The 23,358-nt window shown below is 39.5% G+C and overlaps 1 protein-coding gene across 4 annotated transcripts in view; it reads right to left on the bottom strand.

Moving 5' to 3' along the window:
- The window catches only part of LOC117302765 (probable cation-transporting ATPase 13A3), a 59,903-nt gene that overhangs the window by 13,616 nt on the left and 22,929 nt on the right, over positions 1-23,358 (bottom strand). For 3 of the 4 annotated variants that reach the window (XM_033786786.1, XM_033786789.1, XM_033786788.1), the window contains exons 6-17: positions 22,463-22,542; positions 21,907-21,984; positions 21,190-21,259; positions 18,728-18,865; positions 14,708-14,774; positions 9,941-10,075; positions 4,929-5,105; positions 4,267-4,377; positions 2,212-2,258; positions 1,502-1,690; positions 992-1,053; positions 383-524 (exon numbers count right to left, since the gene is read on the bottom strand). In XM_033786786.1, the coding sequence (XP_033642677.1) occupies positions 383-524; positions 992-1,053; positions 1,502-1,690; positions 2,212-2,258; positions 4,267-4,377; positions 4,929-5,105; positions 9,941-10,075; positions 14,708-14,774; positions 18,728-18,865; positions 21,190-21,259; positions 21,907-21,984; positions 22,463-22,542 (1,296 nt within the window). The remainder of the gene's footprint in view (positions 1-382; positions 525-991; positions 1,054-1,501; positions 1,691-2,211; positions 2,259-4,266; positions 4,378-4,928; positions 5,106-9,940; positions 10,076-14,707; positions 14,775-18,727; positions 18,866-21,189; positions 21,260-21,906; positions 21,985-22,462; positions 22,543-23,358) is intronic. The other variant, XM_033786787.1, reaches the window with a different exon arrangement.

The raw sequence follows: 23,358 nt of genomic DNA, 5'->3' as shown, positions 1-23,358 counted from the left end.
AAATATTTCATTATAATTTTCCATCGATTGGACATAAAGGCAGGGTATACTTTTTTTTTTTTATTCAAACAATTTATGACGGTAAAACTTACTTGGTAAAGAGAAATAGAAAACTGTTGATATTATAAAACAATGTTAGAAACAACCCCCTTGAAGTTACAGGGAAGGTACACGTTTGGTAATTGTCAAAGACCAGTCTTCTCACTTGGTGTATCCCATCATAACCATAAAATAACAAGTCTGTGAACATTTGGGCTCAATTGGTCATCGAAGTTGCGAGAAAATGATGAGAGAAACAAAACGCTTGTTGGACGAATTTGTGTGCTTTCAGATAAGACATGGCTCTGATTATCCTTCCTATGACTTATGACCTTTGACCTACCCATTTGATGGAATGGAACATCTGGAGGTCAAGCGGGTCTCCTTTCAACTCTCCGTCAATTATGGTCAGGGAATGACAGGTTGCCATGGCAGCCACGAAGGGTCCAAACTGAATTTTTGACGGGTCAGACACCATCACAAATCTGATATGCAAAAACAAAATTAATTTAAAAAAAAACTCAATTTCGAAATCAATGACTGCCCTTTTTTAATTATAAAGCATTTTAAATACAATAGATACAAACATGAATAAAACACAAATGCTGACACATTATAGTTTTACAAAAGGTATATATTTCTTATGAAGATGATGGATTTATGAACGACTTAAAAGTTTTAAAAGTTGTTAAATTTTCATCAATCACTAATCTAAAAAGTGGTTGTCAGACAAACATTCCACCACCATTGCAAAAGCGGTCAACGCATCGAAGCGCTAAACTGATGATAGTAGCTAGTAGCAAAAATAAATCTCGGACCTTCACAGATATCAGTTAAATTTCACACGACGTTGGTCTCAATTGGGGGTACTTAGCATCTGTTTTTAACACTAGTGTGAAGTGCTATAGAAATGTCTTGTTCCCAAGGGACTGAAACTAAAAATGTTGCCTACCCATCTGAATTCACTGGTGAAACAGCAAGTAATTCCAGGTGATCCTCCGTCAGGGTGCCTGTCTAAAAAACATTAATCCGCAAACAAATATTTGTAGGCATTTTATTTTTATAATTTTTCATTAAAATAAATTCCTTTCATCCTCCAAACGTTCACAAGATAAGTGTGAAATGTTACAAACAGTAGAGTTGGGACGTTTAAACGGTTAAAGGGTAACGATCCATAGGGCAGCAGTAAAATCCATTTCCAAAGTTCCTAAACCATTGCGGGGAAGAAAGCTCCTTTACAGAAAGAGGCCAGAATAGCCTATAACATTCTTTTCGTCTGGCAACTCACACCTGTTATCTTTATGCAACTCCTTTTCCAAACAGTGGACTAAATTGGATCATGCACAAACTACTCAACTACTTTCCCTTGTAGATCTAGGGGACGTCTCAATGTCATCATCAGGAGACTGACAAAGCACCTTCAGGTCTTAAGACTTTCTTGTGGCTAGTTTTAAACCATTACCTTATCAAAGCAGATGACATCCAGCATACCGCTAAGGTTAATTCTCTGAGGGCTGATGCAGAATATCTTGTGGTTCTTGAGTCTTGCTTGGGCGTACACCATCCCGATGGTCAGGGCGGCTGGTAGAGCTGGAGGGACAGCGATGGTGAAGACATCCAACGCCTTGAGAATGATGTCCTTGGTAGAGGCCTAATGAACAGTCAAAGAAAATCTCTCTCAAGTAAGATTTGAAGAATTTGCGTGGTGAAAGTATAAATAGGTGAGGTTTGTGGTAAAAACCATGTGAAAATCTCTTTTGAGTAGTGTTTGTTCTGAAAAGAACCGGTAGTTGTCAGAGTAAATGTTTTCGATCAATATGCTCCGATTGTCTTGAAGAAAGTCTAAAGGGAGATCGAAATCGTAGAATCTTGAAAAATCCTGACAGAAACACCTGACCTGCAATGGAGGACATTTTTTGGTTCTATAAGCATCTTGCTCAAGGACATTAGTGCCCTGACGAGGACTGAAATCCACACCCTGAGACTCGCTCGGCCATGACACTCTCGTAGAAATTTATATAATCCATCACAGACGTTCCAGGGCTTCACCAAGGGAACTTTCCCTTCACTTCACAGCAACAAAAAGACTTATTTCTAAGCGTTTTTTCTGCTTTATAAAATTGGGCCCAAAAGTTGAGTGAACGCAATTTGGAACTAAGGTTGATGACTTACATTGTGGGTGATTTTGATTACAGTGACGAAAACTGCACCGCAAAAAGCTGTAACAAAAGGATAAAGCCAAAGACAACCAGATAATCAAAGAAACACTGCACTAGTTTCAATCTGAAATGCAAGTACAATGCTAGTTGCAATAACGTAACCCTCTTGCTGACGGCAAAGTTCCTCCCGCTTCACTGTCGGCAGGAGGGTTACGTTATTGCAACTGAACTAGTACAATTCTAATAAAAGTTCAAACAAAGTTCTTATTATTCTTCCAAGTAAAGTGCAGACTTCATGGTATGAATATAACGTACTGTGAATTCGCCAGAGAAATGTCTCTGTCTGAAATACTGTAAAAGTTGAGACTGGAACATTATTATTGATTAAATTTGGCTTGCAGAAATCAAAATTGTGTACATTTTTATTTGGTCAACCCTGAATAACTGTGAAATCCATAATCAAATTTTGGTTTTTGAGTTTTTTGTTTAGTTTGATTAATTATTTAACAAAGACAAAATGTAAATATTAATTCCGTGTCCTGCCCCATAACATTTCATTCAGTCATGAAACAAAATAAGCATCTAATTTACTCAATCAAAATGAAAAGTTGTGGCAGGATACGGAAATCTTTCCACGTGGACCGTCCAAAACAACGGCAGACACTCACTCAGTACTAACTTTACAAGGTTCTAGTTAATTAATGACGCAGATTATGACATATTTGGATCACTTAAAACTTAGAGAAACTTACAATAATGTGAACATTTACTTCATTCTCTGATATGGTGACATAATCTATGATAAAAGAGACGACTGTTGTCAATATTCAGGCGTCGGTCGTCACTGTAGTGTTCACATCTCAATCTCAAAAAAGTAACATGTGCTCTATTCGGCAGTAGAGGGAGCCCTTTACAAGGTCTATAAATAATATTTTGCCAATCACACACAATCAGCGGCAATTTCGAAGCGCAAAAGAAAGTGGGGGAAAACTGGAGAAACTTGCTAAAACATTATATATTGCCTATACAATGTCATTGGAACCAACATCAGAAACCTAAGAAGTTAACATTCAATGGACAACATAAACTGGATAGGCCTAGGCTGATTTATCTTGGGTGTCACTGTGCATGACCGACACTGATGAGTCGGTGTTTGCCTTTATTCGGCGGCCCGGAAAGAAGTTTCTTTTGCCCGAAACTATTCCAGAGTGCTCTGCGAAAACGTGTCAGCAAACGTGGGACATTTTTAAAATAGCCACTAAATTTAATTTCCATACGTATGGCCTAGGCTGATTTATCATGGGTGTTACTGTGCAAACAAAGTTGGAACGGCGATAATGATGATATGAGCCGCCCCGGTGTGCCTTTATTCGGCGGCCCGGTGTCGCATGCAATTATGTCCTATATGCAATACTATCCGGAGGAACTACTGCATATGCAATAATGTCCGCCGGACGGTTTTGCATTTGCAATCGTGTCCGCCCGGACACTGCTGCATAATGCAATTGTGTCCGCCCGGACACAATTGCATATGCAGTTGTGTCCGCCCGGACACAACTGCATATGCAGTTGTGTTCGCCCTTGCGCAACACCGTCCTTGCAGTAAATTAAACGCCCTTGGTCAACGGTACACGTTCGCCATTTTTTTTACAAGCTAAGTGTATATCATAAATGACATGGGAAATGTTCGGCCATTCGGTACTCGCTGCAATCATAAAATACGTAAATATTCATGCTGCATATAATTATACCTCATAGATATAGAGTAGATTAACTAGATCGGCCGCGTGTACATACGCGGGTTCTGGCATGGGGCCGCCATCTTGGCTGTTCTACAGGGACAAGTCGGAAAGGAATAAGCCAACAAACTTTCGGTTTCGATCGTTAGGTCGTCACCGTGCCACCGCGGCATAAACTCGTATTGTTTGTCTCCATTTATTCTGCTTTGATCTGGTGATTCAGTATACACAATTGGAGGCCTAAAGAGCAGCGCGCCGCAGTCTCCGAATAGGCGCGGTCTTTGCCAAAATAAAATAATATCAAACTTAGTCAGGTCCCTCATCCTTACCAAATACTGCTAACATGCAGATGAATCGGAGCGCGTCCCTGTGGAGCTTGAAGTCGATGGGTTTTGGAAAGAGAATCGATCGGACAAGATCTCCCTTGGCTGTGGAAAATCCTTCAATAAAAAACCCAACAAGTTATATCTTTTAGATGTCGCTGACATGAAGTTCCACCAAGTAAGAAATAAAGAAAACACAACCCAATATGGAGAGAAAATTTTTGTTACGGGTAGGCCTTCTGCCAAAAAGTGAAAACGGTGTCCTGCTGAGATTCTGTCTTCAATATGGTGAGAGATTAACGAGGAGGATGAACATCAGGAAGGTAAACTCGAATGTGGTTTTCGTTTTATTATAAGGGCCTACCTACTGGTATCTCCAAAATAAAGGTTTTGTGGGTTTGGGAATCTGTAGGCTAGGCCAACCCTTTGACCGCACCCCAAAAATCTTGATATGACATTTCAGACAATCACATTACAAATCTCCCAGAAAGAATGAATAATTATGAGTGATAAAAGTTCCAACTGGGTGTGGCCCTTTTCGAAACTACAGCTTGGTTTGGGCTTAAGCTCTATCGGTTGTTTGGAAAATGTGCGCTTTCCTTACGGGGTTTCAACTAGGTGGATGGAGCTCATCAGCATTCCGCCGTTTCGAAAAGACCACTACCTACCTGTTCTAACGACGACTGCACTTATGGGCTGCTTGCCCACAGGGCGTCCCTGCAGAATCTCCGTACCGCAGTACAGCGTGTGTCTTTTATGGTTCTCTGGGTCAAACATCAACGGGTGATCGTCTACTCCCATTGGTGGGCAGGGGAGGGGTGTCTTGGTGATCGGGACCGATTCGCCTTGGGAGATTAAAAACATGAATACAACTTCTTGAGAGTTAAAAAAAACATAGCGCCATCTGTGGTTCTTCTTCATTGGTACTTCCAGCCTTGGGCTAAATTCCATGGATTAAAAAACAGGCAGCAAAATGCTCCCTGCTAATTTTTTAAATAATATTGTAACAGTAACTGTTGAATGACTGGCATAAATGCCTCATTAATATGACTATTAGACGTCGTTACTTTGTAAGGAAAGACCTAAAATAAATCCCCTGAGTGGTTAGGTCTCTAGAATTTGCTTTGCAGGTGCATGAATTAATTTAGTCGAAATAATGTTACCGAGCTGTGAATGAGAGCCCATAATAAATAAAGTGTTAGATATAAGTTGAATGTTAGTTTAGTTGGAACATTACATTCTGTAAAATCATCTTATAATACATTGCCTCACATCAGACGAAATTAAACATCCTCCTTTGACTTTCTACGAAGGTGATTTGCTAACAGCAATCAGTAATTAACTTTGCTAATCTATTATAGCGAATTAGTAAATGACTTTTTTGTGTTCGTACTATACACATGAGGTCGAGTTTTGAGAAGTGAGGAAATTGTTTCCTTTGTGTTGAGGGTATCGTCTAATTCCTTAATATCCTATTGCACTTTGTAATAAGCCGGCCTTCTGAGAATTAAAAATGGTGCAAAACCAGTAATGACGGAGCGGATGTGTAATTGTAGTATGGCCTTCTATTACTAATGAGGTTTTTTTTTAGTCAGCGGTTCATCGTACTTGAAATGCGTGGGATGTTGGTCGAGTAGGCGACTCTATGAACCTTACTTACACGAGTAGACTGATCCCCTGTCTTAATCCACGACACGGGTAAATACATTCACTGGTCTTTTACATGACCAATGACTTCGTCGGATAAACGTGATGTCACGTAAGCGTTCCATGTCTGTGCTATGATTGGTCCGCGGTGATGAAGTGTCAGCTTGCATTATCGAGTTACTGGGTGCGTTTAGCTTCCCTGGGTCGACCCTGGTCTGCCCCCGGTGCGTTTGAATAGCTTTGACGTCATTCCCCCAGTGCCCTGCTTGTGGAGTGGGTCACTTGGGGGAGACCCGAGGTGCAAGACGTTACCACGAGAGGGCGAGTGTGGTCGTTCGATTAGCTTTTGTCAGGGGCTCACCCGAGTGAGCACCGCGGGGTCGATCCAGGGAAGCTAATCGAACGCACCCAATGGTTCAGTCCATTATGGACCTGGAACGGTGGAACCGGATCGCTTCTAGACTTGATTCAAGTCCCGTTCTCGTACGAGAGGTTATCAAGCATAGCCGCCGTCAAAATGAAGCTATTGCGGTCCCGAGACTGGGACGCGAGACGGAACAGGTTGGAGAATGCATTCGCTCGACCCCAGGAGCACCTTGCATATCCTTTCTCTATGCCCTATTAACCACAGGCGCTGGGATGGGCAACTGTATCAAGCACGCTCGTAGGTCTATCCAGAAAATGCTCAGTCCCATCATGCATCACACTCACACTGTACCATAGAAACACACTGCATGCATGACGTACTTCCTGGGCAAGAATCTGACCAAGCTGATTAGCCCGTCCCAGCGGTCCTGGATAGACGCGAAGGAAATGCAGAGCATCATAAAACAATATTTTGTCAGGCGATGGCGCGGGCTTGGGACTTGAGTCAAGTCTAGGTCGCTTACTCGCTTCTGATCGGGGATTTTTAGACGCTAAAAAAGTCACTGAAATAAAATATCGGGGGGGGGGGGACGTAACGGTCAATTTGAAGAAAAAAAGGACTTCCTCCTCCGTTTTCCAGAACGCATGGCGCAAAATATTTGTTTGTCGTCCATTATCCAGTAATAAAATCAAGATGTGTAGGTAAGCTCAATGTCAATCCCATGTGAACTAGAACCAGCTTCAGAGGTTGAAGTGTTCCAGGTTTATGCCGACTTAAGTCAGCGAAAAGTTCAATCATACTTGGTTGAATAACATGACCTCTTCTTACACACAAAATATGCAAACTGTGTGCAGCACTTTATCGCTATCAAAGTACGAATGTAGGTCTCGATAGTGCACGACATATCGTCCGTTCTTTATCAAAAACATATTCGATTTTTATCTCCCCTCTGAAATATCGCCAGAGTTCATTTTCGTTATAATTACGCCCGGGAAGTCTTGTTTCCCTTTTGAAATAGTTTTCATTGACGAACCCTTGCCTTGTACAAAAGAAGAAAAAATACCATTGCTTATGAAATATCTTTTTCTATGAATATATCCACAGGCTAGTTAATCGATAGTCTTAACCAAAGAAATCCACAGTGCACCGAAATGAAATTCTCATAGCTGACAAAAGAGGAAAAACGAAAAAGAGTGGCATCGAACTCCATCTGACTCCATTTTCCAATCTCACTCGGCGGGGGGAATCGTAGCTGCCTGGAGGAGCTCAGAAATCCCCGGCGAACTCCATTACAGATTTTGCCTCGTGGAGTATCGATCCACGTAGAGTAATCACCGGTTTTCCTTGTTGTTCCGTTGCTGAAGCGGCTCTCTGGGTTGGTCCAAAACACCTGCCTGTCCCCGCTACAACCTTGGCGATAAAGAAATCCCAATCACACCTTCATGGAGATACACTATAACGCGGCTTAATCAGGCGTGTTGACGGGAACCCATGATCCAGCGCCACGTTCATGAAAGGCCGGCCGGCGGGGCAATTGGCAGGACTCGTCCCACGAACAGCGCTGACTGCTCCACGCTACGACGCGCTGTTCTCGTAAAAAGACACGAACACGGCCAATCTTACCGTGTGTTTTTCACGAAGACGGGTGTTTTAATAGGTTTCCTATAATAATGAGCAAGGGAAAATCGTCATCTGTCATTTTGCATTCTTCATAAATACGGGTTAAAAGGTTAACATATTGTTATGACAGATTTGCGTACACTTTTTGAAACAGTCGTCTGTTTCTAATACTTCAGTGAGCTAATAATGTAAGTTTTGAATTATTAGTTTGAGACATGACACTTAAAGTATAGCAATATTGATGTTCTATCAGTTAGCATGAATAATATTCTGGATAAATTATAGTGACTAACATCAAGAGCTAACAGGCTACATGAAATGGCAATAAAACCATGCATGGAAAATCCTTAAGTAGAATCAACATGGCATCTACTACCACGCCAGTTCAAGGCTCATCGGACTCTGTGCACGTACACGATGAGCGCTTGTGTAACACAAGGACATGAAGAACTTTATTGTCAGCCTGAATCAATATAAATGTGTTACTGGGCTGGAAATCTGAATGTTTAAACGACATCTCGTCTGCAAATGCTCGTCAAAACTGATCAGAAAGTGTTGCGAAATTCATTTTATGGTTTCCCTCCGTTTCTGACGGTGTCGCTGTAGTGTCGCGGCCGAGTTCAGGTGTGCAATTAGATGTGTTACCATCATGGTTACCATCAAAGTACAGCGTGACGTCAGGAGAATGGCTGTCACGTGACTCACTTTATAGTCTTCATCGACCTGCGCGCAGCATCAAAAGGTGCGACAGTATTGAACGGCGAAAGGTCGAAGGATTCTTGCGGCGTTGAATAATGTCGCCACAGATTTGAGTTGTAATGATCATTTTTAATAACCAAAGGAAGATGCGGTTTTCATTGAGCTGTTGGGATTTCTTATTATTAATTTCGTATTCTTTATGTGGAAGGTATTGAAGCGCAGTAATAAGTAGAAGTCGGCACGGGAACTTGGTAAAACCAAATTAGCAATGAATGCATGAACTTGTGACCTGGTTTCGAGCTGTGAAATGGGTTATGCAAACGTGTCCTACCTAACCAAAGACTTATTCAAGGTCCGTAAGCATCTGTGTGTGATATCTCAGTGCCTTGTTGAGAAGACTAGTTACAATGTCAACGAGATCAATACGGTTCTTCTAACCACAATCAAAATGCAACGTCTGCTCATTTACCAACGCCTTGAAAATAGCCTACATTTGATCAGCTTATGCTTGAACAAAAATTCAATGTTACGCAATACTTTTGTTTAATTTGAAAACCAGTGAAACTTTGTGTTCCTATAGTATGCGAATCTCACCTGTAGTGTTTTAAAATACTATCGTAACTTCAAAGATGTTGATTCTTACAGTTTTTTGCAAAAAGCTCAAATACGCATCGGTTTCAGGTCCTTGATATAAAGCTCATAAGTCAATCTGGTATAAGATAAGTTCTTCTACAAGTAAGGCTTCCTTTTGAAAAGTGACATCTTTAAGAAAGACAACTAACATTTCTAGAAAGTTATGTGTGCTAGGAAAACGTGTATAAACCTCGATCTGGAAAGTTTTGTATAAACTTTAGGTAATTTTCGTATAAATCCATGGGAAACTGTGTACAAGCAATTATTGTTATTTTATTATTTGTTTGACCATACAAAAAAAAACCCAAAGTAGTATTTAAGTTGAACGACATAAAGTAGATTTATAAGTTGAAAGACATGCATAAAATCTCTATGAAGTCGTGTACACATGTATAAATCTGTGAGATTGTCTATGGTTATATTTAAATGTCCTTACAACCCTCTTGGAGTGACATTGGCTTTATTGAAACTTTAGCCTGAACAGCTGACGTCACACTTCGAGGCTCGTGAATAACGCCAGAGACCGGCCTCAGGCCGGCGTGTACATTCACATTTAACCTACATTCATTTCACATGGAGATACGCAGACACATTCTAAGACGGATGATGATTCCAATGATATAAATCATTGTATCCAATGGAATCACTGGATCTGAGTAGCAGGTACCTGAAGACATGGGGCCCAAACTATTGAAACTTAAGCTGTGCACTTACCAGTTAGCATACTTTCATTAACAATACAGCTGCCGCTGATAAGTACTGCATCACAGCTCATCATGCAACCGCGAGTCGGAAGCTCGACCAAATCACCCGGAACCAGATCTGTTACGCAAACCTCCTCAACTCCTCCTGCAAGATATATTATAAATCAACTTAAACCCGCTGCTATTTCCACACATACGTCACGCTAAAGGATTGGGGTACTTTTCACACAAAAATTAGTAAAACATTGTTACAAAAAAATACGTTTTAACATGCTCAAATAAGTTTCGTTTCATGAGGTGAAAAATATTTTCGTGACTTCTTCTACTTGTTTCTCAGAAATTAAAGCACCAGAAAGTAATATTATAAGGGAAGCTTTCTATCAACATTATCTTCAAACTGTGTGAGTTTAATGTAAATATATGGACACTGTGCTTTATTTCCTACAACAAGTACATAGACCCTTTATTTAAAAGCTTAATATTGCGGGTCTGTCCTCGTTGAAACATTTAACTCTTATACATAAACTCATGGGTCAGAATTTGAGACATTGGAACCGTAGATGGCAGCAGACTTACCAGGTAAATTAAAGCCTGCTTACGTGGCATATGAGCATGCGCACCTACGGAGAATAATTGCTTTGCCTGGCAAGTGTGCTGCCACCTATCGTCATAACCAGTCCCCCATTTTTTTTCCACTAGCCTCTGAGATCTGGCACTGTAAAAAAACTTTCATGCATAGTAACAGGTTTCTTTTTATTTTTCATATTTCCATCCCCATGACGAGAAATGGGTACTGGAGGATAGTACATAGGTATACTAACCTCTGAGACCTGGAAATGTAAAAGAAAAACGAAAAAAACGTTCATGCATAATCAAAGTTTTGTTTTCAAATTCCTATATCCATTCCCATGACTATAGAAACAGGTCCTGGAGGTTAGTACGTAAATATTCTAACCTCTGCGACCTGGTAATGTAAAAAAAAACTTTCATGTATATTACAAGTTTTGTTTTAAAACTCCTGTATCCATACCCATGACGATAAACGGTAACGAGTAATGGGGCAAAATTGATAATATAAAACATTTTGAGAAACGACTCCCTCTGAAGTAATGTCGTTTTTGAGAAAAAAAAGTAATTTTCCACGAATTTGATTTCGATACATCAGATTTAGAATTTGAGGTCTCGAAATCAAGCATCTAAAAGCACACAACTTCGTGTGACAAAGGTGTTTTATCTTTCATTTTTATCACGCAACTTCGACGAGCGATTGAGCTCAAATTTTCACAGTTTTGTTATTTTATGCGTATGTTGAGATTCACCAACTGTGAAACACTAGTCTTTGACAATTACCAATAGTGTCCAATGTTTTGAAACATGTGCTATTTCTCTTTGGTTTGTGTCTTTTTTCTGCATTTTTCTTTTTGCCCTTATTGCAGCATTCAGTTGTATGGAGTCTTCACCAGTTTTCGAAATAAACATCGTATAAATGATTCGTACATTGTGTAAAGTAGGTCTATAATCTTCGATTTACTACTGGGAAAATGTGTGTTCCTTTTACCACAGAAACCGATATTTGGCTTCAGTTAATAACAGCGGTCTACCGAAACACAATGATTTCTCCTCAGTAAAAGTGCACCACTGTTGCGCAAGGCTCCGTAATTAAAACGAGGCGACGTCAGGAGAGAAAATATGACGAATTCATTATAAAGTAATGCCATGTTTCACACCTACACACTCAACGAGGCCCTGGACAGAAATTGGCGCCAAAATGAAACCCTTAATTTGCATAGAAATACGCGGGAAAAGTAGAGATCAGAGATCATGAATGAAACAAATTGGTGGGAAAAAGCACACGACTAGCAGTAGACATTTTCCGCTAACATCTGCCTGAATGTTGCATGCAATGATTTTGCGGTTGATGTAGTATAATCAGGCCATGTTGTCTTAAAGGCAGTGGACACTATTGGTAATTACTCAAAATAATTATTAACATAAAACCTTACTTGGTGACGACCAATGGGGAGGGGTTGATAGCATAAAATATTGTGAGAAACGGCTCCCTCTGAAGTAACGTAGTTGTCGAGAAAGAAGTAATATTCCACGAATTTGATTTCGAGACCTCAAGTTTAGACTTAATTTTGAGGTCTCGAAATCAAGCATCTGAAAGCACACAACTTCTTGTGACAAATGTGTTTTATCTTTCATTGTTATCTAGCAACTTCGATGACCGATTGAGCTCAAATTTTCACAGGTTTGTTATTTTACGCTTATGTTGAGATACACCAAGTGAGAAGAGTTGTCTTTGACAGTTACCAATAGTGCTCAGTGTCTTTAAAGGAACGTTTCGTAGTTGTCAAAGACCGGCATTCTCCTGTTGTACATGCTCTTTGAAAAGGTAAGATGGCGGCCAATGCTCTGAGATGAATTATAAATAATTAATGTTTGGTAATATTGTCAAAACCAGTCTCCTCACTTGGTGTTTCCCAACATTTGCATACAAAAAAACTGTGGACATTTGGGCTCTTTTATTGGTCACCAAACTTGCAGTGGGGGTAATACAAGAAAGAACACCCTTGTATTAAGTGCCTTCAGCTAAATTCTTTTATTATTTGAGTTGGAAATTACCACTCTCTCTCTCTCAACAAGGTCAATTCAGAGGGAGCCGTTTCTCACAAAATTTTATACTATCAACAGCTCCCCATTACTCGTTACCAAGTAAATTTTAATCAATTACCGAGAGTATTGCTGATCATTGTGTGGTATGGGCAATGATAAAAATACGCAGTAGTTATAGTACCACTGTTAGTTGTAATACCGAACACTCAGAATAAAACCGTCCGGTATTTTCATATGCATATCGAAATCAGCCATTCAAGGCGACAGTGGTAGTATTTAATGTTGATATCATAATTACTAGCGTCGAAAGTGCCTCTAATGAGAGGGCTCTAGTGAATTGCTTGTCAATATTGACGCACTTTCGTTCTTCATTAGATTCTTAAATCTGTCTTTAGCTTCTTTAGAGAGCCACTTTGCACTTCGTGGCTCCCGGGTCTTTTCCCTGGGGAGTTGGTCTGTTATTCACAGCTGTGTATGTTGTGACATGACTTACTCCACCAAAATTCGGTGAAGGGGTATTTTGGGTACGTAGTTGAAGTCATGGTTTGCAGAAATCGAACGTGAAATAAACGTTTTAAAAATAATTATTCACGTTATGCAAATCTCGAGTGGTACGTCACTTTTGTAAAGATTTGCATAACGTGAATAATTACTTTAAAACGTTGATTTCACGTCAGATTTCTTCAAACCATGACTACAACTTCGCATTCAAAATATCACCTTGCCAAAAGTCGGATCAAGTTAATTATATTATATGAAAATATCTGTACGCCAACGAGAGAAACCCTTGGTGAGGTAATGCTGAATATTCAGCTCCGGGAGCCACGAATTACAAAATGGCCCCCTAAAAAATCCAAAGACAGATCATGGTACTAATTACAAAGTAATAGACGAACTCGTTGACGCTTACTACTGCAGCAAGCGCCCTCTGTTGACCATGCTTAAACAAGCTCTGAGAAAGGTAAGATGGCTGCCAATTCTTTGCGATGAATTAAGTTCCAGTGAAAAACTCCACTTATGAATATTTGATAGTTGTCAAAGACCAGTGTTTACAATTGGTGTATCCCAACATTATGCATACAGTCACAAACCTGTGGAAATTTAGGCTCATTAATTGGTCATCGAATTTGCAAGAGACTAGTAACAGAAAAACACCCATGTTGCATTATGAGTGCTTTCAGATGCATAATAAAATGCGTAAGTCTTTTATTATGGGAGTGAGATACCTCTTCTATTAAAAACCACATTACTTTAGATGGAGACGTTTGTCACAAAGTTTTATATAATCAACAGCTCCCCATTGCTAATTTAGTAACCAAGTAAGATTTAATGCTAACAATTATTTTGAGTAATTACCAACAGTGTCCAGTGCCTTTAACGTCCCCCTCTTTCCTAGAGAGATTGAGAGATTAATATTTCCGCCTCTAGGTCGGATTTCCGAACCGAAATCAGACTCAGCCTTTATTATTTCCAAGAAGTCCTTTACCCCCAGGGACAACTTCACAGACGGTGTAAGCTTAATTATGTTTCTACTTATGTGTGGTGTCATAATTTATTCCCAATGCTCGTTTTAATTACAATAAATAAATTGCTTCAAATCTCATTAATTTTTTGGATTTATCCCCGTAAGCCGATATTCTTGGAATTCTCCGAACCTTTCACAGTGCCCTGCCGTCCTTCGCTGTATGCTCATTTGATAGTCATTGTTGTAAATGGCCGAGGGTTTTTATTTTATAATATCTTTTTCTGGGGATTCCTGTTAAGTTTCGAAAGAAAGTATTTGCTGTGTTTTACATGGGCATGTATTGGACAGAAGCAGTTGTTAAAGAGAGGGCTGTGGCTAAATTAAGTTTTTTTTTAATGCACTTATTTAGCAGATTATTAAAATATAATAGATTCTAGCGTCCATGTTTGCATTTGGCTTCAGCTATGGTGGCCTCTGCCAGGGTTTTATTGGAAAATGGGTTCCGTTTTCGAAGTCAAGGCTTGGGCTTCGGGCTCCTGCTTCGGAAGTAATTTCAAAAGTGTGCGTTTCCTATATGGGACTTCAAAACAAGTGGACGCAGCCTGAAACGGACCCGAAGCCCAAAAGGTGGTTTCGAAAGAAAAAACAACAACTAGACATCCAAGCGCCCACGATCCATATAAAGATATTACTTACTTTGGCCTCCTCTGTTGACGGTAACGGTACCGGTTGTTTTCACCATCCGTCGCAGGGTAACACTTTGCTGAGAGGTAAAAATTCAAGATACTATAATGACTAAAAAGACTGACAGAAAATTTGGAGGTGGTGGTACAACCTCAACTACGTCTAATTTGGCACGGACGTTTTGACATAACACTTAGGCATACCAACGAGACGTGGTATACCTCCATATCGCACCTTTCAATACACAGTTCTGGATACACCATCGACCCACTAACTTCTTAATTTTTACTCGTTCAGTTTTAAGAAGAAAACTAGACATTAGGTGTTTGTGAACAAACACAAAGCTGTTCCGTGTTCTTTTGCTTTGATTATGTGTTAACATTACCAAGGAGTCTATAACTGAATGTTTGAAAAATACTGTACAGTGTCTTGAGTTACGGTGCCACTTCATGGGGTCACGGTAACCTAAGGCTAATCTCTACGCCCAAGGAGTCTGTAACTGAAAAAAAGTTAGAAAATCGGTTGTGTAGTTCTTGAGATATGGTGCCACTTCTGGTTGACCCGGAAGTAGAGGTCAACTTGGGGTCATGGATTTTCAAAGTTTATTTTTAATGCCTTAGGAGGATAAAACTGAACAAACAGGATTGAAAATCGGTTGTATAGTACTTGGCGTATGGTCCCACTTCCGGTTCACCCGGACGTAGAGGCCAACATGGGGTCACGAGTTTTCACAGTCAATATTAATGTCAAGGAGTCTGTAAGTGAAAACAAATTGAAAGTCGGTTGAGTAGTTCTTGAGATATGGTCCCACTTCCGGTTGACCCGGAAGTAGAGGTCAAATTGAGGTCACGGTTTTTCCAAATTTTTCTCCTATCCCCAAGGAGTCTTATAACTACAAACAGTCGACATTCTTAAAGAAGAATGTCGTCTTCCTGTGATAATTTATCTCGGAATGTCGACATCCTAAAAGTAGGATGTCGTCTTCCTGTGATAATTTATCTCGGGAAGTTGACATCCCGAAAGTAGGATTTCTTTTGTTGAAAGGATTTTTCTTGTATACGTTTTGTTAACTAGTATTACATTTCCAACAATATTTATAATATTCATGGTCATAAACTACGTTAAACTAAAATAATGGACGAAACAAAATGTCCCACGTAAAACTCCATAAGGTTTGGAACATAATGGTCCCGCAAGTTCAAATACGCGCGAGACTTGCTTAGTCTACACAGAAGGTAATAAATCATTTATTACAAGCAAATGCAATCGTACAATAATAGAAAACAAAAACTAAAAATAAATGCAAAACACATGTAGGGGATGGAGGACCCATAAAAAGCAAACCTTAACGAGTACGGACCCCCCCCCCCTTTTTTTCTAACGAAGAAAGCAATGTAAGCAATTCTATTTAGTGGGTGTAATCTTATGTAGCGGCAAAACAATTCAAATTTACAGGAAGAACAAACACAAAACAGTTAGCGTAAAATAAAACTTAACCATATATTTAAATGAAACAGATAAACAAAATACCAAAAATAAATACTAGATAAATTGGGCCCCACAACTCTTGCTGGGAAAAAAACCATGTCGAAATATACCATTGTTATCCATTAGAGACGTTTTGTAGTCACTTTGGTTGGGGAGCGAGGAATCTAGCAAAAACACACGAAAATCCAATGGCTGGGACATCAGTTTATACACCAGACAAATCTATTATATGGATATTCTTTTGAATATTTTATTTTGTGCATATGGTCCGTGATTCATGGTCCGTTGAATATAAGTGGGCGGTTGTATCGACAACAGACTTTTATCCTTTTGATCACCATCAGCCCCATGTATAATAAACTTCAACGGCTGACGATTGCACTTTTGGTATTGTCAATGTTAAACTCCGGTTCCATTGTGTGCTGTATGTTACCCTCCACGCATAGATTTTCATGTGAATAGTAGCTGTGTATGATTCATGGTTCGCTGAATAATGTGGCGATAACAAACTTTTATCCTTTTGATCACCATCAGCCCCATGTATAATAAACTTCAACGGCTGACGATTGCACTTTTGGTATTGTCATTGTTAAACTCCGGTTCCATTGTGTGCTGTCTGTTACCCTCCACACATAGATTTTCTTGTGAATAGTAGCTGTGTATGATTCATGGTTCGCTGAATAACGTGGCAATAACAAACTTTTATCATTTTGAACTGAATGCTTGATTTATTATCTAGAGGTAAATGCTTGAGGCCAGTAAGAGTATTGTGCACGTACACCATGTAGTTTTTGTTGGAAACCGTTCGTTAACAGCCATTTATGTTACCCTTTGAAATAAAATCAGAAAATTTATAAGTTTGCTTGTTGCATAAAATTAAATTGAAGACGATGCCTGAATTGATTTTTACGATCAGAGTTGGACTCTAGACTGACGTGTTGGACTCCTTGAACACTCCAAGTGGTTCAATAGGTAGTGCAATTCCAATACTTATGCTGATGTTCTCATGATGTCAGCATCAACAGGAAGTTCCAACAACTTTGTCCCCTTGTACAATTAAATATGCAAACATGGGTCACGTGGTTAATTAATTACGATTTAAAAAAAATGTTTGGGTCGGTGGTTTGATGTTTGATCTAGTACAAGTTGATTTCACAGAACTCTTAACCACCAAACTCTGCGCTTATGATCACCATTTTTCGCTTACTGTGTTTTTAAACATCATCGTGTCATGCATGCACACAGGTTATGTTGGGCTAACATTTGAGAACAAGAAAAGGCAACACTATCGATATAAAGATAAGAATAAAACTTAAATATTACAAAAAGAAATATATTTTTAGTTTTGGGGGGATACAAAAATATTGATTTCGGACGGGGATTCGAACTCGCAATTCTCAGATGTGTAGTCGCGACTGATGACCACTAGGCTAGAAGGGCACGATGTAAAAATGGTGGGTTTTTACATGTGTGCATCAACAGAGGGGATTATGATCCGGCGAAATAGTTCTCGTTTCATGATTTTGCGACCATTGTCACTAAATATGAACTGCTACTGCCTATAACTATTAAGTAGGGTTGAAATGTAGTATTAGATGCCTTAAGGGGGTTTTTGACGACGACGTCGATGTCGTCAAAAACCCCTATCTAATTACGCACGTTCGTTTTAACGAAACCCATGCACAGAGTAATTGGTCCAGAACGCGGTTAGAAAAACAAGGACAAATTTAACGCACGTTCTAACGAAAATCCCAAACCTCCGTACGTTGTGCGTGTACAGAGTAATGTGTCCAGAACGCGGGTAGAAAACAAAATAGTATAGACTCCTCTCAAGAAGTCAACAACTCATTGAGGTACATACTGTGTTGTATTACCAAAGAGAATGTTTCACAATAACATGAAAGTGACTGCATCAAGTTTACAAATTAAAAATTCAAATGAAGACCACGTGGTTAATTAATTAAGAATTTTAACACTTTTTTGTTAGAATAAAGCTTATGTTCTAAGCTTTAATTTGATATATGATTTAACTCTTTTATCCTCATACTTTAGGAGACGGGGCCTAAACAAAAACGCTGTACAAACGCTATGGGGTTTTAGGCGGAAACAAAGAATAATAATAATAACAAAAATAATAAAAAATCTCGACGAAAACAACACCTGTTCCGACGGTAGGTCGGAACAGCTAAAAAAGGTGAAACCCTTTTGTCCTATATTAGAAAACACTTTCTATGTAGGCTTGTGTACAAAACTGTAATGCGGTTTCAGTGTAAAAACATAATTAACAAAAACAACTAAACAAGTTAATATTAGTTCATCTTTCCCCTCCCCCCGCAAAAAAAATGTGACTTTGCCGTCTGGAAATATTATTAGCTTTGAGAAAAGTATAAAACCAACATTGCAAAATGAGATAAACGCGCTTTCCCCCAACGTATTGCAAGATGCAGTAACAAATGACAGCCGTGTAGTATTAGGGGTGGGGCATGTCAAAGTTAAATGGGTGCGGCTGGGTGCGGCCATTATGCCAGCTGGGTTGTTACTTACAGTTCTGGTGCTGTACACCGTCAATGTGATTGAGATGAGAGACATCGCCATGATGGCCACTGAGAATAAGATGTAGTTGAATCCAAAGATCCATAAGCAAATACTGTACACTTGGAACACGTAGAACGGATTCAAAGCCTGGAGGACGAGAGCAGTAGGTGCTATTATTATTATTATTTTTTATTATTATTATGTATGATTTATACATACAGGGTAGCCCCATCAGTGTAAAAATACTGTTTTGCATGGGGATCCTGTAGAGAAAGCAAAACACAGAACAAGAGATAAACAAATACACATGTAAAAAGACCCCCCCCAAAGCAACAACAGCACTCTATACCTCCAAGAACAAAAGCAGAGAAAAACAAAGCAACAACATGCCAATAAGTGGCTAAATCACGTTTGACAAAGTCATATTTTTTACAGACAATTTATTGCTAAGCAGCAAAGGGTTGCGAGCTTAAAACGGTATTCAATGTATGTACATTATAATTTACCGGTAGCCGTTAAACTTCTGCTTAGCAGCATGCTGAGTTCCCTATTTGCCAAGGCCTGATTCAATAAAGCTGGCTATAAGCGACTTGATTGTTTTGTCTGGGAAACTCTTAACTGACGCGCTTAACAGCATAATGTTTGCTTTGGGGAAATCTAAGTGTGGAAAAAGTTCACTTGACGTGGTTATTTTATCTGGTTATTTGTGGGGGGGGGGGGGGGTTTCTTTTTGATAAGCAAATACGCGCTTCTGTGAAGCCGTGTACTATTGCTGGATCTCAAATTATTAGTCAACGTGTAGGCCTACGCACACACCTCAAGTTTGCTTTTCAATTTCGAGAAGAAAAAATCCGGCCACAATATTATTTTCTTCATGAGGCAGTCTGGAGACGTGTATACAGGAGCCCCGTTCTAGTTCACACGGGGTCAGAGCTAGCCAGGGTAGCTGCTTTCGTCAAATTATTTCTGCATCTAAGAGTCGCCACTTGTGTCCTTCCTCACTGGGCCGGATGGATCTTCTCAATGGGAAGACGCATTTTTGAGCGTCTTGCAGACGCAGGGTGATACAATCTTATAAATCGATGCTATTGAGACGCCTGCGGCGTCTCCTCTGGGATGTTGTGATCGAGAGGAGATTTTTTCCTGGCTGAAGAAGTTGAGAAATCTGGGGGCTGAACTAGAGACTCACTCTGGTATCCTTTTCATCGTGTATTTGATTACTGGCTTCATGCTTTTATATACAGCCCATGCCACCAGACTATGGTTTTATTGAGGTTTTGGCTATGACGTCACATTCGTATATTTTGGCAGAACGAACTATAATGGGCGGCCATAAGTGCAAATGGAAAAGCTTAGAAATCTTGGACCTGGATTATTAGAGACTAACTCTGGTATCCTTTTCATGTATTTGATTACAGGATTGCTCTTCTATATACAGCCCACCAGACTATGGTTATGAGCAACAGAGGTTTCTTCTATGACGTCACGGCTTTATTTTTTCGGGGATGTTGTGATCTAGAGCAGGGGCCGATTTCATAGAGCTGCTAAGCACAAAATTTGCTTAGCATGACATTTTTGCCTTGATAAAAACAGGATTATCAAACAATTTTCCATGTGATTTTCAGAAGAACCAAACAACAGCTGAAAACCAGTAACAAATGAAAATTTAGTTGGTAATCCTGTTTTTATCAGGGCAAACATTTCATGCTAAGCAAACTTTTGTGCTTAGCAGCTCTATGAAATTAGGCCCAGATTCTTTCCTGGGCTTCATCAGAACCTGATAAATCTTGGAGCTGAGCTAGCCCATATAGGACTCTTCCTCTGTGCTGAACACAACCCGGAAGACCTAAGACAAATGTAATACGAAGACGTCCGGGAACAAGACATTGTTTCAGTGGAGCAAACTTGGTTCCTCGTTGCTAAATTCAACGGAACTCCTCGGCAGTACCAACATTGAAACATCTTTTAATTGAGATTCGAATAGCTCTGTTTACTGCTCATGATATATACCCAATACGGCATTGGACTAGTTTCATTGGTTGGAATAGGTGTCTGACGTCAGCTTCTTTAGATTTCACTGGAAAAGCCGTATACCCACACTTTGCATGCAATTCTCTAAGGGAATACCAACCAATGGTCAAAGTTGAATAATATATAGGTCAGTTTTTTACATCTTCAATTTCTTAGATTGTCATTTTTGTCATCGATTTTTTAAATTGTTTTTATTAAGTCAATGGATCAAACTGACTTAAACAGATGTTTAGAATGCCAGAAAGACAAAAAGTTCCCCGATCAAATCAAAAACAATTTAGGAAAGGAAAAGCAGACACGCACAACAATAATGTCCCGGTGTGCCCCAAATTACGAAACCTCCGCTAAATATAGAGCATTCTGAAAAAGTTTTAAGTTTTCTGCATGGTATCCACTTATGCCCTAAACATTCAGTGACCTTCTTAATAAAAATGTCTTACCTCTTGAACGAAAAGTACAAATATGGATCGCAGAGCTATGTCTATTTCATTTGGGCCGTATAAGTCTCGCCTGGTGGGAAGGAAAGAGAACATTGTGGGGTTCAAAATTAACTTCGAAAACTGATATCAGGGAGTTACGGGCGGGGGAACTCACCGCCAAGGTCAATATGATGAGAACATTCAATAGTGTTCATACGTTACGCGGGGGAAAGATAGTTTGCGTTGACCCCCAAAATTACCAAGTTGACCTTTGCGTAAACGTTGAATTCGACTATTCCCTTGTGTAAACATAAAACATAATGGATTGATTGGGTTAACTGTTTACTGTTAGCAAACCCCGCCGAATGACATTGTGGCATTTATTTATGCGACCCAATTCCAGCTGGCATGGGCTCAAGTTGCCAAACTACGTATTTTAAGAATAACCAGTTCTGGAATCTTGGATAACAAAATCCTATAGTATCTTATGTTATGTTATATTATGAACAGCAGTTAAGACGAGCGAGTTCCTCTTCAAGGGTTGCTCAGTGACAACAAAATCAAATAACATTGTATAGGTTTATAAAAGAAAAATATAAAAAAATCCTTTAATTGATCAGTACGAAAGCTCGTGAAAAGTGAGGTCATATAGATCATCCAATCGATAATCATATTGGTTATCGATTTTTGATAGTCCTAGTGTAGCTTTCAATAACACAAATTGAACAATTTACTAACCTGGTCTTCTGTTCATCCGCTGTGAATCCAGTGAAGGCATCGTACATATCGGAACAAGGTACTCCGCTCTCAAGTCCCCTAAAGAAAATAAATCACTCAAACTTGTAAAATAAGGTAGCAGCAAAGACAAACCCCCCTTTCTTTGTAATGGTTTGAAAATAAATCTTCGCCGAACTGTTCAAACACTCTGGAACTTACTTACTTACTAAACAGACTGGGGGTGTTAATTTGACACAGTGGTGATGTCACTTGTAAGTATAATTTTTTTTTTTACACTAACACCGATGTGTATAAGCGACTGTATACTCGGTACTTTCCAAACTTCTGTGAACAAATTCGGAGGCTAATCCCTTTTACATTATACAGTGCTTACCACACATAAATGGTGTTAAAATAACACTAACTTCTGCAAAGATAATCACTTTTTTTTTGTTTAACACATTAAGGTGATTCCCTCTTGGTTATATTGTGACAACACCCATTGTCAATTTCACACCTAAAAGGTGTTGCAGTGTCCAGCAGAATTCAATGCCATTGGTATGTGGAAGTACTTTACCGTAGTCTGAAGAAGTTGTAGCCCTCCGTTTCCCAGATGTATTTCAGCTTTTGAAACCGAAAGAAACGCATGAACTGTTGCTATCAAGAAAATCAAACGAACGCAATAATGTCAAAGGTTACGATGAGCATGTCAAAGGTCAGGGTGGTAAAGCAATACAAATTTACCATCCGGTTTTAAATAAAAAAATAAATAAAAAAGGAAGTACCAAACCATAATCTAGCATATATAAAAAATAAAACGAGTTGTCTTTTTTGTCCTTACGCAGCAGTGACCTGCACTTTTGTTTAACACATTTTTAGTGCGTTTTTGTTTATTTTATTTGTACTTTTGCGACTAGTCTTCCTCATTTTCATTCCTGAACTGTTGTGCAGAAAGTTCTTTTATACTCTCACAATTGTTGAATTGCTTAATGCAGCCAAAAATGCCAGAAACACCATTCGTTTGCTTGTAGTACACAACACTGAGGGACGTAACAATGGTTTAAGCGTCTGTTTCAAGTGTCAAAACCGGGACTTTAACCCATCCTTAGACTTGATTCAAGTCCCGTTCTCGTGCGAGAGGTCCCGTAGCGCGCATATCTGCCGTCAACATAGCAATTGTGGTGGTCCTGGTGTCGCATGCAATTATGTCCTCAATGCAATACTATCCGGAAGACATTATTGCATATGCAATATTGTCCGCCGTACGGTTTTGCATATGCAATGGTGTCCGCCCGGACGCTGCAGCATAATGCAATGGTGTCCGCCCGGACACATTCGCCTATGAAGTTGTGTCCGCCCCGTGCAAAACCGTTTTTACAAGCTAAGTGCGTGTAATGAATGACATGGGACATGTTCGGCCGTTTGGGTATTCGCTACAATCATTAAAATACCGTGAATGTTCATGCTGCATAT

This window comes from Asterias rubens, chromosome 18 (assembly GCF_902459465.1).
Source record: "Asterias rubens chromosome 18, eAstRub1.3, whole genome shotgun sequence".
Taxonomy (NCBI): domain Eukaryota; kingdom Metazoa; phylum Echinodermata; class Asteroidea; order Forcipulatida; family Asteriidae; genus Asterias; species Asterias rubens.
Note: the sequence above shows the minus strand (reverse complement) of the source record. Positions and strands in the feature narration are given on the sequence as shown.